General features: G+C 35.0%; 1 protein-coding gene across 12 annotated transcripts in view; it reads left to right on the forward strand.

Moving 5' to 3' along the window:
* Positions 1–16497, forward strand: part of ptk2ab (protein tyrosine kinase 2ab) — a 119718-nt gene that overhangs the window by 101075 nt on the left and 2146 nt on the right. For 11 of the 12 annotated variants that reach the window (XM_056475855.1, XM_056475850.1, XM_056475849.1 and 8 more), the window contains 6 exons: positions 856–1002; positions 1200–1313; positions 4739–4801; positions 7647–7686; positions 10084–10187; positions 15885–16040. In XM_056475855.1, the coding sequence (XP_056331830.1) occupies positions 856–1002; positions 1200–1313; positions 4739–4801; positions 7647–7686; positions 10084–10187; positions 15885–16040 (624 nt within the window). The remainder of the gene's footprint in view (positions 1–855; positions 1003–1199; positions 1314–4738; positions 4802–7646; positions 7687–10083; positions 10188–15884; positions 16041–16497) is intronic. The other variant, XM_056475844.1, reaches the window with a different exon arrangement.

Genomic DNA, 16497 nt, shown 5'->3' on the forward strand with positions numbered 1-16497 from the left:
TCACAATTTTGTACATTAGTTCACTAATATAGTCCTCTTAAAGGATTGAATGAAACCAAGTGTCATAATATATGAACTATATCCCATAACTGCGCTTATTAATACATATTTTGATTTAACTGTGCATTTACGCTTTAGTTACTTACAGAGAGAGAACCAATAAAACAAATTATACTTGGCCTAATCATTGCCGTTTCTCATTGCTATCAATAACCGATTCCATTGGCCAAAATGAGCTGTTTCTATTAAAAGCCAACAGACTTATTCAATCCAAAATGAGATGATTCTCCTCCGCCCTCAGGCAGTTTAGATTTTCAATTTGTTAGTAGTTATTTAACACTCAGCGAGCTGTCTATTAGTATTGAAACAAAGTATTTTGATTTCTGTCATGTATACAAATGTTAATTTAAGAGTTAAACTATGAATAATTTACAGTGATAGGATTCCACTGTGGATGCCATCTTGAGGTGAGCAACAAAAATCTATTCAGCACACAAAATGTCAGTGCATTATGGGTATTCTCTTGCCATTGCTACACAAGTTATTGTGGTGCATCGTGGGAATGATTGAGTGCACTTTAGAACATACACTATGATTTCGGACACCACTATAAATGGCTGCTCCCTCAAAATATGCAGTCTTTAATGCTATATAGAGGGCAATTTCAGATACAATTATTGACTTACTATCACTCATCTTGGCCTCTGAGATGATCCTGATTGGCTCCTAAATAAAACCCGAGTTTGAGTTTGGTTTTGCAGATAATAATTGTCACAGAAAAACAATATGTGAATAACTCAATTTTGACTATTTATGATGAAGAGGTTTGCTTTGTGTCTTTTTGGCATGATATAGATGGCAGGGCATTCTGGCCCACATGTTCTGCTTTCTGTGCCCGGTGGTCTGTACCCTCCTCAGACCACAGTGACGGGACTTGATCCGCATGACAGCTGGAACCATCGCAGGGCTGCTCAGGATCACATGTGGAACCCCAGCATGGAGGTTAGAATACAATAAGTTATAGTAATAACTGATAATAATGAATGTTTTTCATGTAAATTCATTAAAATTCTACTCAATTTTTAATTCTGGTGGGCAGTGTCCCTTTTAACATAAAGGAAGCTGAGGTCTAGTTAGAAGACTGCGATGTGAGTTGTTGTTGTGTTTTAGCATGCGTTGATGAGTGTTGTGTGTTTCAGGATGGTGTGACTCTGCGTGGAGGTCTGTCTCAGCTGATGGAGGAGCAGTTAATCCTGCAGCAGCAGCAGATGGAGGATGACCAGCGCTGGCTGGAGCAGGAGGAGAGACTACTGGTACTCATTCCTCCATCTTTACCTCGCATTCATCTCCATTCCCTCTCTTCTCAGCTCTTTAACATATCTGTTAGTTTTCACTTCTTCCTAAAGCATTTTAGCGGTGAATCACTGTATAGTCACAGCAGTGGTATGATATCCCAAAACAGTTATTTTTTGTTTCAAAAATAAGTGTTTCCACAGATTGTGGTTTCCTGCTGAATTTATGTGTAGAAGAAGGTTTCAGATTATTTGGGTTGATCTTCATGAAGAATATGAATAAGAAATAATTTAGAAGGTTTTGCACTCTGGGGAGTGTGTTATTGTTACAGTGATATGTGTGCATATGCATGTTTTTTTTATTTCTGGAGAATATTTGTGTGTGTTTGTGATATGCCAAGTTTTGGCTTACAGTCTCCGTCATTTGTATCTTCACTGTGTCATTATGTTCTGTCTGTCTCGCAGAAAAAAACTCACGCAGCTTCCTGTACCAACTAAAAAGGGCATTCAGAGCTCCACCACAGCAAACAACATTCATTCTTCTGCTTAAACTATTACTTTTGCTCACAAACAACTTCTGCTGAATTAAAATGTCAGCTCTTTGAAGGAACAGTTTGCCTTAAAGTTATTTGCTCATCCTTTTCTAAACATTTCAACTTTTTAAAAAGTTTCATATAAAATATTTGTAGCAATAATCTTGCTTCTCTTTTTTTCATATAGTATCTGAGAATGACCATATGTAAAGTAGCTTGTACAATTTGTTCCAAATCTTGCACATTTATATGGCAGAATTTAATATTTATATACCAACAAAATTGATTAAAACTATCATAACAAACGATATCATATCAAACAATTCAGATTTGTGAACAAAGGAGTCAGTTTAAGATTCAGTTTATGGAAAAGTTATTAACAGTTATTTAAAACGTTATTATGGAATAATAAGAAACAAAGCTGATTCATAACTTGTTTCAGAGCCTTTATAGACTTCATTATAAGCCCTTTTTATTTTTGTTTGTGTACAGATAATTAAGATTAATTAATGTGCTAAATACTAAACACAGGTGAGTGGGTTTTACAATCCACCTGTAGAAAACACTCTAACTGCACTAGTTTTGCACATTTGCAACAGATACTTTCTTAAAAATAATAATAATAATAATAATAATAATTTTCCACTATTCATCTACACTCACCGGCCACTTTATCAGGTACACCTTACTAGTACCGAGTTGGACCCCCTTTTGTCTTCAGAACTGCCTTAATACTTTGTGCCATAGATTCAACAACGTACTGGAAATATTCCTCAGGGATTATGGTCCATATTGACATGAAAGCATTACCCAGTTGCTGCAGAGTTGTCAGCTGCGGCATCCGTGATGCGAATCTCCCGTTCCACCACACCAAAGGAGTTTATTTGGTGATCTATGGTGACTATGGAGGCCATTAGAGTACAGTGAACTCATTGTCATGTCCATGAAACCAGTTTGAGAGACCACCTGTAGAAACCCTCTTCACTCTTGAATGACTAAATGTAATTTGCCAAAAGAAGTTCTTGATTTGTTGTTATTTTGTTATTACTTGTGGGAAACTGAATATCATAAGGAAATATGATATTATTTAACTGTGGAAAAACATGTTGGTGATCTTTTCCATAATTGGATTGTGTTTTTAAAAGTGTAAATAAGATCTAAATAACACATAATCAATATAATCATTAAAAACATCATTACTTCAAGTAGGGCTGCACGAGTAATCGAAAAAAGATTACGATCTCGATTCAACCCAACACACAATCTTAATTCAGCTTTTCTATGATTCAGCCAATTATATTTTCAATGTCGGGAGATAGTTTTAACCGTTTTTTTTTTTACTTAGCATTGTTTTATATTCATTTCTCAGCAACATGGACACCTCCAAATGGTGTTGAAAGAGTCACATACTGTATTTATAAGGTAAAATTCACCTAAAAATGTCATTTCTGTCTTTATGTAATGACGTATTCACGGTCGTGAAATCACACAAGCTGACATACTGTTTGTTTGCTACCAAGAGGATGCGCGCTTGCCTGCCAATGAGCTCTACTTTAGTGAATAACTGGTAATAAAGTTGTAAATAACGTTCAGTTTGTTGCACAGAACGATCATTTGGGAGCTGCTTTGAAAGTATGATTTGCATTTGTTTTGTGACGGCAGCCATGACATGAGCATTTTACCATATGTTTGAGAGTAACAATAATAATAGCCTATAGGTAAAGTATACTCATATTAACCTTTATTTTACATCTACAGAATCGTGAGAAAATAGTGATCTTGAGTTTAAGCAAAAACAAATCGTGATTCTCATTTTAGCCAGAATCGTGCAGCCCTAACTTCAAGGAACTTTGTGTGTCATTATAGGGCACGATTTATCTCCATTAAGAAACAAAACACTCTTATCTCTTCTTACTGTCATAAACATTAATAGTGCAACTGCTTCCAAAACCTTAAGAGGATTAAAAAGTATTTGCCTATCAATTAAATCTTTTTTTTTTTTTGCTGTGAGTGAATGAATGAGTATTTGATCTGGGCCGTTTGATACAGGTGCAGTTATTTTTAAGGAATTCCTCAGTAATGAAGGGTTTGGATGGCACTGATGCGTAAGACGGCTAAACTCAGCCTGACCTGCATCTGCTGAAAGTTAAATTACTGATCACAGGAAGTTTTCATCTCTGCGCAGATGTTATACGTGAATGTGCACGAGGGATAACGGGAGGGATAGAGAGAGAAAACACTGAGCTGTAGGGAATGAGAGAGAAAGAGGAGGGGAAAGGGCTTGGCTTCGCCTAGTTGAGGCTCGTCGTCTAACAGTGAGTCAGTGTGTGTGTGTGTTTTATATGTCTCACGTTCAGAAGACGAGTCACTCCACACACACACACTCTGACTTATCCAACACACTCTCTCGCTTGCTTAATGGAGATCCACTCCGTCTTCTGCTTCATGGTTAAGAAACCGCAGAGAGAAACGGGAACAGACAGGAGGATGCAGGTCTTCAAATCCTGCTTCGGAAAACTGGTACAGTACATTAGGAGAAATGGAAAGAGGATGTGTTTCAGATATGACACTTATTAGTTCGTCTTTGGAGGAGCTTGACATATTGTGGGCTTGAGAGTTGTGTCAGATTTTTTTATTTTATTTATTGCTGTCACTTTATTGAGTTGGAGAAGGTGTGAGGTTCTGGAATATGTTTGATAATGAATTAATTGACCACATTGGCAGTGCGGTGTTGTCAACTTCATTTTGGAAATGCTAGTTATTTCTAGCTGGAGTTTTGTTGTGACAGTCTGGGTCACGATTCTGTGTGTATATTAGTATAATACAGTAGAACTGCACAATTTAATCAGTGACTGACATGAATTTGTTGAATGAAGTGACAGGTTTGATCACCTTTCTTTCTCTCTGTGTCAGAAGCCTGATGGAAGAAGTTCCAGAGGCAGCACTGAGCGTGACGATGGAAGCCTTCAGGGACCAGTGAGTTTCTCTTTATTTATTTATATTTTTTTGGGGGGGTTTTTTGGTCAATTTACTTCTATTTTTATATAAAATGTTCTCAAAATACTTCGCTGTCTGAAAGATAGGGGTCAGTAAGATGTGTTTTGAAAGACATTCATACTTTGTCCTCAGCAGTGATGCATTACACTGATTAAAAGTGACAGTAAAGGCATTTGCTGTGGTGTATATTAAATCTAAATTGCGTTCTTTTGAATGTTCTATTAGCCAAAGAGTCTGAGATATAGTTTGCACAAAATGAAGCGTCACATCTGTTTTCAACACTGATGATAATAATAAGAAATAAGCAGCAAATTATAATGTTACAGTTAATTTTGTAGACTTATGACCATACTGAAATTTAAACTTTTCAGCCCCAGTTATTAAATTGGGATATAACTTTCAGAAAACTTAATAAATAGTATAAGTTTTCTTGATTTCATTTTAAAGGGATTGTTTGCAAAAAAAAATTGCCTTTACTTTTGTTTTGTTTTTTATTATACTTTTATAAAAAGCAAGCGTTTTTGCAAGTCCTTCTGAAATGTTACAATGATTTCTGTTGAATCATGTGATGATACTGAAATTTAAACTATTACATTGCTGTAAATAAATTCTATTAATAAATAAATACTCTGTTTAGTGTTTTCATGGAATAAATGCATCATTTATGAGAACAGGAATCTTTCGAAATAAAAAGAGTCAACCCCATTTATTAAATTAGGATATAACTTTCAGAAAACTTTGTAAATAGTATACGTTTTATTCATTAACTTTGAAAGGAATTGTTTGCAAAAAAAATCTGCCTTTACTTATTTTGTTTTGTTTTTATAAATTCCTTTTGAAATGATTTCTGTAGAATCATGTGATGATACTGAAATTTTAACTTTTACATTGCTGTAAATAAATTATATTAATAAATAAGTACTCTATTTAGTGTTTTTATCGAATAAATGCTTCATTTTTTTGAAATGGGGATTGTTAGCAAAAAAAAATCTGCCTTTACCTATTTAGTTTTTTTGACATACTATAATAAAAAGTAAGCATTTTTGCAATTCCTTCTGTACAAGAAGAGCTCAAAGTGCTGATATCCACACACAGTAGTGAGTGTTAATCATCTGATCAGGTCATGCTAAATATAGTGGTGTTTCCAGCTCATGGACATCTGCAGTAAATTATTTTGTAGATGGGCGTCAACACTCGCTGTGGGGGAATTCTGAACATGCACAGGAATTTCACTTAAATTGTTTTCGGTGGGAGACTGACAAATGTGAAATGCCTCTGTGAAACACATCAACATATAGTTACAGTGGGGGTCCAAAATCATCTAATTAAAAGAGATATACAGATAATTTTCTAATGAAAAAAGAAACCAATAAAAATTTAACTATTACTTCTAGACCAAATAATGATACTTTTTTTAAACCAAAAAACTGACATATTGTTCATATTTAAAACAAGAAATATTTTGTACAGATTTTAAGGATCACATTTTGTTTGCCATTTTAAATATAATAAAATGAAGTATGATCACTTCAAGTTTCATTTTATTTTTACTTTAACACTTTTATTCCACTATCTTCCTTTAAAATCCAGTCCAGTTAATAGTACAAGAACACTGTGCCTGTTTAAAGTTTTTCCTCGATTTGATATGTTATTTTCTGCTTTTGTAAAATTGTTATTGTATTGTGTCACTGCTGCTTTGTATCTGCTTTTTATGTTTCCTCTTGGCCAGATTGTCATTGTAAATGAGAACTGGGTCTCAATTGACTTAACTGGTTAAATAAAGGTCATTATTATTTAATATATTACACGATTTAACATTTTTTCACCCATTTTTGTGGCATTCTATGGCGTTGTTGGAAAAAATGAGGTAGACATCTCATCATCAACCTGAATATCATAATTTGAGATTGATCAAAATAGAAAGGTTGAACATCTGCAAAAAAAGACTTGGATAGTCTGTGTTACTTTTTAAATAATAATTTAATAACAAATTTTTTATTATTATAATTACAATAAATCCTCATTTTAATGTAAAAACATGCAAAACAGAGACTTTTTTAACAGTAGACTCAGACTATTGGAGGTAACACTTTATTTTGATGGTCCATTTGAGCATTAGTAGACTGTCTGCTTATGATCTGTTGATACTGCTCCTTCAGAAGACATTTAAATGACTATAAGAAACTTTGAAAGTACATGTCAACTTACACTAACCCTAACCCCATATCAGTCTACTTCTAATCTTATGAGAATTAGTTGCAATGTAACTTAATTTCAACAAACGGACCATCAAAATAAAGTGTGAATACTATTGGAATCTCAGCATGGAATATTTTCATGTGCATTTGTTTTGCCATAGTGGCTTTTATAAGCTTGAAGGTGCTGAAATGTCTATCATAGCTGGATATCTATCAAAAAAAAAATCAGATGAGAGACCAAGGACAAGGGCCCTTTTGTGTGGAAACAACCAGCAGTGGACACTCAAGAAACCCAATCTGCTCTGCACTCCCACTTGTTATGTTAATGCAGAACCAGCGCAGATGTCTATTAGTTTTTGAGTGTTTTTCATGCGTGTGATGATCTGGATCTTTGCAAGCAGATCTTCACAGCTGCTCTAGAGCTTGTTTGTCTACTGCAGTGGTTTTGAATGTCTGTCCCGTCCCATTGGGCCGTCCTCTTTGATTCTCTGTGGTCTTGGCAGATGTGTATGTGTGTGTGTTGGCATGCCAGGCATCCAAGCTGCTCCCCACCCAGACCACAACAACACACATGGCACAGTCTGTCTTGGCTCCTGCATATTTTTAACTGTGTTTTTGCTTTGCAGACTGGAAACCAGCACATCTACCAACCTATAGGGAAAGCAGGTGAGTTCTGGGCCAATTCTATTTATGTGACATGTCGTTTTATGTTCTTAGGGGCCATTCACATAGAACACGTCTTTGCTTCTAAAACGTGTTGTCATGCCCACTTGCTAGTTGCTACTGTACACAGAAGCTTTGCACACTGAAGTCCGAAATTTTCGAATGTGTTTTTTTTTTCGTATTCATATGCGAAAAGTTCGTCATGTAAACAAACCCTTGCACACTCAGTCCGATGCGTATTAATTAATCCATAATGGAAAAACACAAAACATTTCAGAGTCAGCTGAAGCAGTGATTTCTCCTCTCCTCTCTTCTCCTTAGTAGTGCATAGCTAATCCAATAGGCCTACTGCAGAGGAAAGAGAATTCGGCTTATTATCAAAAAGCTGCACTGGATTATCCTGAAATACAAAGTTTATTTCAGGAAATCAGTGGGATTTTGATACATTGCTTGTGATATTTCACACATTCACGTACGTAAACAAATCTTGAACAGAGACTGGCAGTACATATAGACTTTATATTATTGGTATCTACATTATATTGATAATTAACGGACCGAAAGCAGACCATGCTTTCTATTATAATGAGCAGTACGTCAAATGAATGGACACACACACTAAACCAAACAGCATCAGGGTGCACCAGTCTCTGAATCCAGCATATAGGGGTTTTGAACTGTCCGCCACATTCTGTCTTTATTTTATGCACTGTGATTGTCATAAAGTTATCTGTGGCTCAAGTGACGGCATTCTGTATTTAGCTTTTCGCTTGTACTGTGGCTCTGAACTATCAAAATACCTCTCAAAATGCTTTTTGGGTGTGAAAAGCAGAAAAAAACAACCGCCGTTTGAATTTTTTTATGACAGACGAAAGTTTCAGAGGCAGTGTGTCAATATGATTGACACAACGTTAGATCGAATTTATTTTTTAACATGCGATAATTTCGAATTCAGTGTCCAATAAACTTTACTCCGCCTCCAAGTTCTTCTGATTGGTCAACTGCTTTGCAACTGACAGTGATGAGCAGCACTGTGTGTGTATAAATTACAATTCGACAAGTCAACAAAGCATCTTAAAAACATGGTCCTCATGTGCTAGGGGTGGCAAATTCACAAGATGTTAGTATAGGGGTCACAGCTGTCCGTCAAGTGCATTTGCATACAAAAACTATTTTAAAAAAGTGCATTGGAATGGAAAAATGAGTTCTGTGTAAATGGCGAGTTTGGAGTCGGTATGTTTTATTTATGTTCACCAAGGCTGTTTATTTTTAAAAGCAGTAATGTTATAAAATACTATTGCAATTTTAAATTACTGTTACCTATTTCATATATTTTTACATTTTATGTATTAATTGGTTCAAAGTTGAATAATCATCAGGCATTTTTCCCATCTTCATATTCACACAATGCTTCAGAAGTCATTATAACATGCTCATTTACTTCTCAAGAAACATTTATCAGTCAGGGGTAATAATAAGAGGGTAATAATAATGGGTAGTAAAGTGCAAAATAATATAATTACACAATCCTCACGTACTTTAACAAAGTATTAGTATAAGTATTTAAGTAAAGTTTTTATGCTTCTGTATTGTATCCATCGATTCAGTTGACAAGGGAAAAATAGTAGGGAATCTGCAGCCTGGAATTCAGTAAAATTGTCTTATATATAATGTACTGTATATATAATACATAGAGTAAGTGTACTAAAGTTTACTTAAATATTTTTTTCAAAGTGATTTTTACTCTGTTTTACTTGCTTTTTATTGACTTACTAAGTAATTTTACATTAGATTAATGCTTTTTTACTCAGTAGTTTCTGAAGTGCTTTAACTTGCTCTGATTTTTGTAACTGCTTATATTCCCTTTGTGTAACTACTTTTATTTTGCTTCAGTTGTCTTTTAATTTACTTTGTAAAATTGTATTTTATTCATCAATGTGATTGGCTAAAGATAGTAGAGGAAAATCAGCAGACTGGCATGTTAAAAAGTAAAAGTACTAATGAGTACTTGATGAGTGTCAGTTAATGCTACTGACAACTACTAACTTACAGTAGATTAATGCTTTTAAAGCTATTTCTTTACTCTTCTTTACACTTTCTTTCTCCTCGCAGTACATTCACACATTTTTGGAAAGTGATGGTACTTTTGCTTGAGTACAGTTGGTTTACATTTTCCATCTGTTTGTTGTCATATGATGTTTTTCTTTTTATCTCTATTCATTCAAAAAGAAAACAAATCAAAGTGATCTGAAACGTTTGAATGTCAGTCTACAGTACATACTTCTCTGCTGTCAGCGTATGAAAGTATCAATTTGGGCCTCTTGAAAATGTCTTTTTCTGATGTTAGCTCTTTTCACTGCAGGTTGACCTACAGACATGTCTTTTTCTTGTCACCCACAGAGCATGCAGCCCCTCCTAAAAAGCCCCCTCGTCCCGGAGCTCCAAGCCACGCAGCAGGAGTCTCTGGCCTCAACCCTACCGAGAGCTACAATGAAGGCGTCAAGGTACCAGAATTATCTAAACTTAGCTTTTTTACAGCTTCAAATGACCATTGTGCATCTGTAACTTTACATAAACCAATGCGTGCTGTTTTTAAACCACATAAAGTTTGAAACACACACACACACACTCTGAGAGGCTGGTAAGATTAGCATCTGCACTCACGGGTCGCCTTCAGGAGCAGTTAGCATGCCAACAGATGCTGTTTGCCAAGCCTCATTAAAATCATCCTCATTCCTGAAAACCTCTTTTCAAATACACGCACACACACACACACACACGCACACGCACAATTGTTCAGCGGGGTCTCTCATAAAAAAGATCCCTGCACACCGAGAGCCCAGGCAGTTTCCATTGCAGCACATTTTCCTGATGCTGTGGGTCACAAACAACAGCAGAAATGCAAAGCAGAATGGAAAATATGATTAGAAAACCATGTGCATTTGAATGGAGTGTGTGAGCTTTTACCTGTGGGTGGATGTTTGTTGGCCAGGAGAAAATGCTTATTTAAAGGTCCCATAAAAAACACTCAACAAACATGTTGGTGTTGCTTCAATACGTTTGGATAAGGGTTTTAAAGGTGATCTCATGCTAAAGTGTTTTAATTTTACAAGGTGGCAAGTTTGTATGAATTTGTAAGAAGAGGTTAGTATCAAAATATGTGAGCATGAAGCAAGTCAGCAGGAAACAGCATATTTTGATTCATCAAAACATTTTAAATAATTACAAATTAACATTAGATTTCTTGGAATTTATTGAAAGGCCCAATTTGATGTTGTTGTTGAGATTTTCTTAAATAGCTTAGATCAGAGATGCCCAAACTAGGGCCCGTGGTCCAAAGTTAGCCCCTGATAACCTTTAATTTGGCCTGCCATTCAATCTGAGAAGAGGTAGAATGATGGCGATGGGTTAGAGATTGTCAATTCAAATTTAATGCAACACTTTGTTTGTATAACTGTTAAAAGGTAACTGAAATGAAAAGTTTCAATTAAATGATGTAAATTAATCAGATTTTGTCTAAATGCACATACTGTCACCTTAGAGGACGATGAAAAGACTTCGGTGAGCAAATCAAAGCAAAGGCAAATTCTGCTTGACTGGTGTATTCAGCCCTGAACTCCACTGTGTTATCAATGTGATTGTTTATGGTTTAATTGCAATAAGTTATCATTTTAAAAAGCTATACTGCATTATCTAATACAATTCAAAGTAATGTTTTCTATTCATTTTGAAATATTTGGAAATAAATTGGGAAATTACCCATGCCAACCTTAATGTCATATAGTTAACTATATATTTACCTTCGGCCCACGGCTCGCAATGATATTTGTTTTTTGGCACTTCATAAGAAAAAGCTTGGGCAGACCTGGCATATAGAACTGCTTCACAGTAACGATATAGCTGACTGTACTCTAGATATTAGATATTAATAAAAAGTACAATATTATTTCTTATTCTGTGCACTGACAAAAAAAAAAAAGAAGTATTAAATGCTTTTCCATTGTATTATTAAGTGTGGTTTGGGATGGCTCACTTTTGTAGTCTTTTCCACTGTGTTCCGAACCTAGTACTTTTTTAGTACCATCACAGTAAGATGAGGTTCCAAGTGAGCCATACCATTAACAAAATGTGATTTATGCCAAAGTCCCTTTAAGGCAAGTCATTTTACTTGGTGGCCATCTTTGAAATGCCTCCTGGGCATTTGAATGGGGACACATAAAATTCTCCTTAGCTGCTTGCTAAGCTTATGATTAAATTTCATATTAGGAATCACTAATAAAATTAAACAACAACTGTGTCTTTAGTTTCATTTCTAAATGTTGGAATCACACAAAATCTGCAGAAACTCACGTCTGGTCCGAACTATAGCGATCAGTGATTGGCTCCTGTACTAGAAGGCGGGGCTTCATTCGCCATATTGACCGTTATACTTTTCCCTATTCAAATATATCACTATACGAGTGACATGTCTTGTGTATTCTACAGTCTTTGCTTATGCACACTGCTGATCACTGATTGGTCCAAGACAAACCGTCACCTTAGAATTATAAGTTTCTATCTGACTTTTTTGTCAAAAATTGACTCATTCTAATTAAATGACAACTTATTTACATTATGGGATGTTTTTTATAAGTTGTTTACATTTTAAGACTTTATTTTAAAAACAAATGTTTCACACATTCTGTTTGCTTAATGGAATGCAAAAACTTTGAATCTCAATAGCTCAAAATCATTCAGAACGCAGAGAGAACCTTATAATTCCAAGGTGACAAAATGTCACTACCAGTGTTATTGAATTTGCTAAAAGAGACACCGAAACCACTATATTCAAATGGTCAGCAGCAGATACTGTTGAAGAACACTATTCTATCTGCAGCATCTACTGCCTCTGTGTTGTGAGTTGGTTTGTTTGACGCATTGGTTCATGTTGCGTTTACTATGATGTCATGACAGTAGAGGCAGCGCAACTGTAGTGATAATACCACTTTAAACTGTACCAAACTGCAGTGGCCTTGCCAGATTGTACCATACCGTACTAGTGTAAAAGCGGTAATAGATATACATCAGGGGTGTAATGGTGCGTCTATCACACAGTTTTGATGCATACTGTAATTTTGTGGTCAATTTTTGTTTAGTAGATATTTCTTATTGTCTTATCTTAGAACTTTACTCAAAAATACTATTCTATTTCATGAAAAACAGTTTAACTTTCACTTTAAAGATTTTATTGTACAACTAATTAACATCCTAATTTCAAAATCTCTGTATCAGTATGCTACACATTATGTTGAGTATATTTATTTTACATTGACTTGCACACAGAACGCTATTGTGACCGCCAGCTGTTTCCTTCTTCCTTCGTTGCAGCATGCGTATGTGAAGTTGTATTTATTAATCTCTTTGTTTCTCTCTTTCTCTCTCTCTGCACTATATTCTCTTGTTCTGCCCTTCCTCTGTTGCACTGTTTTTGCACTGGTAGCCCTGGAGGGTAAGACCACCTGTAGACTCAGTCGTGTGTTTCTGTCTGTGTTTGTGCCCCTCTTTAACCAGTTGCTATGTCATTACTCAGCCATATCATTTACAATCATAACTTAATTATCCACTAAACTGAACTACCACTGTGTGGATCTTATCACTGTGCACAACCCTTTGTCAAGCAGTTTTAACATTTAATCTAGAAATCATACCAGTATCTAATTTCATGCTACTATACCTTTTTTTCCAAGTATCTTTTATTATTAATTAATTAGCTACTAATGCTTATTATTTAGATACTAGAAAACCGGTACCTATAACACTTGATCATTAGATACTCGTACTTCATACTTCTAAATAGACACTCGTTTTTAATAATTCAGTAGTTACTCGTTCTACTAATAATCTAATAATTTATTAAGGTGCTAATAATTATTTGTCATATAATTGTACACTACCTGACAAAAGTCTTGTCGTCGATCCCAATTTTAAGAGTAACAAATAATAACTTCTTGTTGATCATTTGGAAAAGTGGCAGAAGGTAGATTTATTTCTATTTATTAGATCTGTTGAACTGTAATCATATCAAATACTGCAGAAGACCTATTAGAGCCCACATGGACCCAAGATTCTCACAGAAAAGTCATGGAAAAATCATGGTTTGCGGTTACATTAAGGAATGGGACGTGTGAGAGATCTGCTGAGTGGAAGGCAACATCAACAGCCTGAGGTATAAGGACATTTGTGCTGCCCATTATATGACAAACCACCGGAGAGGGCAAATTCTTCAGCAGGATGATATCACTCCTTCTCATACTTCAGCCTCCACATCACAGTTCCTGAAAACAAATAAGGTCAAGGTGCTTCAGGATTGGCCAGCCCAGTCACCAGACATGTACATTATTGAGCATGTCTGGAGTAAGATGGACATTGAAGATGAATCCAAAGAATCTTGATGAACTCTGGGAGTCCTCCAAGAACGCTTTCTTTGCCATTCCAGATGACTTTATTAATAAGTTATTTGAGTCATTGCAGAGATGTATGGATGCAGTCGTCCAAGTTCATGGGAGTCATACACAATATTAACTCTTTTTCACTGCACCATGACTTTATATTCTATACTGTACGTTATTTCTGTTAAGTTACAAGGCTTTTGTCTAAGCAAAGTCAGACCTTACTGTCCTAATTAAATCATTAAAAATCAAGGCATGATCAGATTTTATTTTGGTAATAAGCGTAATCCAGAGGTCTCTGCCTTTCATATAAGCCACTTCTGATACCAAATGATCGACTACTGTAGAAGTCGAGTTATTATTTGTTGTTCCTAAAACTTGGAAAGGCAGTGTACGTATTAATGAACTGCTAATGTCCATTAAATCTATACAGAAATGTTATTAGTAAACATTTTACTTAAAGTGTACTGGGGTATTTCGAAGTAGTCCTAACATAAGTCAAGTAAAAAAATGCAGTAAGATTAGACTACTTTCTATTAATAACTGATACTAGTTATTGGAGTAATTGCGTTCGAAAACAGAATAACTACTATTATTATTATTATTCATATATTAGTTAATAATATGCACTAATGGCAATTGGAACACATGCTAATCAAAACTCAATAGTTTATATCTCAGTGAGATTCCTTAAGTCATTGACAAAAATTGACAAAAATGGACATGTAATAGTAATTACTAGTTACTACTAAATAAGTACTAGCATATAATTATTAAATTATTAGTATCTAAGGACTAATACTTGCATCTAACGAAAAAGTCCTAGTACAGAGAAAAGAAATGTAAATATTAAATATGTATTAGTACTTAAAGGGGACCTGTTATGCAAAAATCTATTGTATAAGGGGTTTAAATACAGTTGTGTTGAAAAATGTGGGTTAAAATAACCAGATTTTAATGGTAAAAAACGTATAAATTTTATTTTTGATAATCAGACTTGATTAAAAACTCCCTTTGCACATGTCATCAGAGGAGGAAAGCCCCGCCCATTAGTGATGATCTCTCTCTCTCTCTCATTAGCATATAGAACATTATTCCTGTTTGCCGCTATGCTGACACATTTGAAAAGAAGGCTGGGAGCATAATCTCATTTAAATTTAAAGAGACAGTCACCAAAACAGCACAATTAGGATCATAGCCTTAAAGGGGCAGTTTTAAAGAGTTCTAAAGTTTTATTTGAGCTGCAATTTCACATACTCACTCTGGTGACATCAGAGACTTATTTTACATCTTGGAAATGAACGTTGTAAAAAGATGCTAATATCTAAATAAGTATGTGTTGCATGGAAATAGATACTAGTATATTTTATAGATTAACAGCTAAAACAGCTTGCCAGATTCTTTTTCTTTTTGTTTATTTTAGTTTGGGCTTGTTGTAGTGCAAACTAGTAGAGATTCTGTTATTAGTTTGTAAATATTTTTTTATGTGGGATTTTTTTTTTGCCCATTCGTTTTGTCATCATGTCACATTTGTACTCAAATCAATCAGTGCAGACTGAGGTTGAATCTGCTCATATTGAATGTAGTGACGGGTCTCAGTAGTTGCTTGTGCTGCCATCTAGTGTCAAATTAGTTCCATAACACAAACCTCTCACTTCATCATCACATAACATGGACTCAATAACACAAACCTTCATCCTAAATCCTTTGTTTATATGCATAGGAATCGTAATTAATGCATCATTTAAAATACTTATTTATGTTTGTGTCTAGATTCAGCCTCAGGAGATCAATCCACCCCCAACGGCAAACTTGGATCGCTCCAACGATAAAGTGTATGAAAATGTGACAGGACTGGTGAAGGCAGTCATTGAGATGTCCAGTAAAATCCAGCCTGCACCACCTGAAGAATACGTGCCCATGGTGAAGGTACAACACAAACTGAGAAAAATGCTATATGTTTACTATATAGTCACTAAAAATGTTTTTGTTGATGATTTTAAAGGGGATATTCATCCACAATTGAGCATATTATCATCATTTACTCATGTTGTTCCAAACCTCTAAGACATTCATTCATCTTTGGAACACAAATGAAGATATTTTAGATGAAATGCAAGAGCTCTCTGACCTCCACAGACACCAAGGGTTGAAAAATGGAACCAAAAATCTATTATTCATATTAATGTTTCATGTGACTTCAGTTGTTCAGCTGTAATCATACAATGTTTTTTGTTTGCCAAAGTCTGCTATTCCACTTCCACTGCGCATTTACTACATTTACATGCATATGATCTGACGTTGAAAACTTTAGCAAACAAAATCTTTTTTTTTTTTGGATCAGGTTTTTTTGTTGTTGTTTTGATAATGGTTTTAGTTTCTTTTC

The sequence above is a fragment of the Danio aesculapii genome, chromosome 16 (assembly GCF_903798145.1).
Source record: "Danio aesculapii chromosome 16, fDanAes4.1, whole genome shotgun sequence".
NCBI lineage: Eukaryota > Metazoa > Chordata > Actinopteri > Cypriniformes > Danionidae > Danio > Danio aesculapii.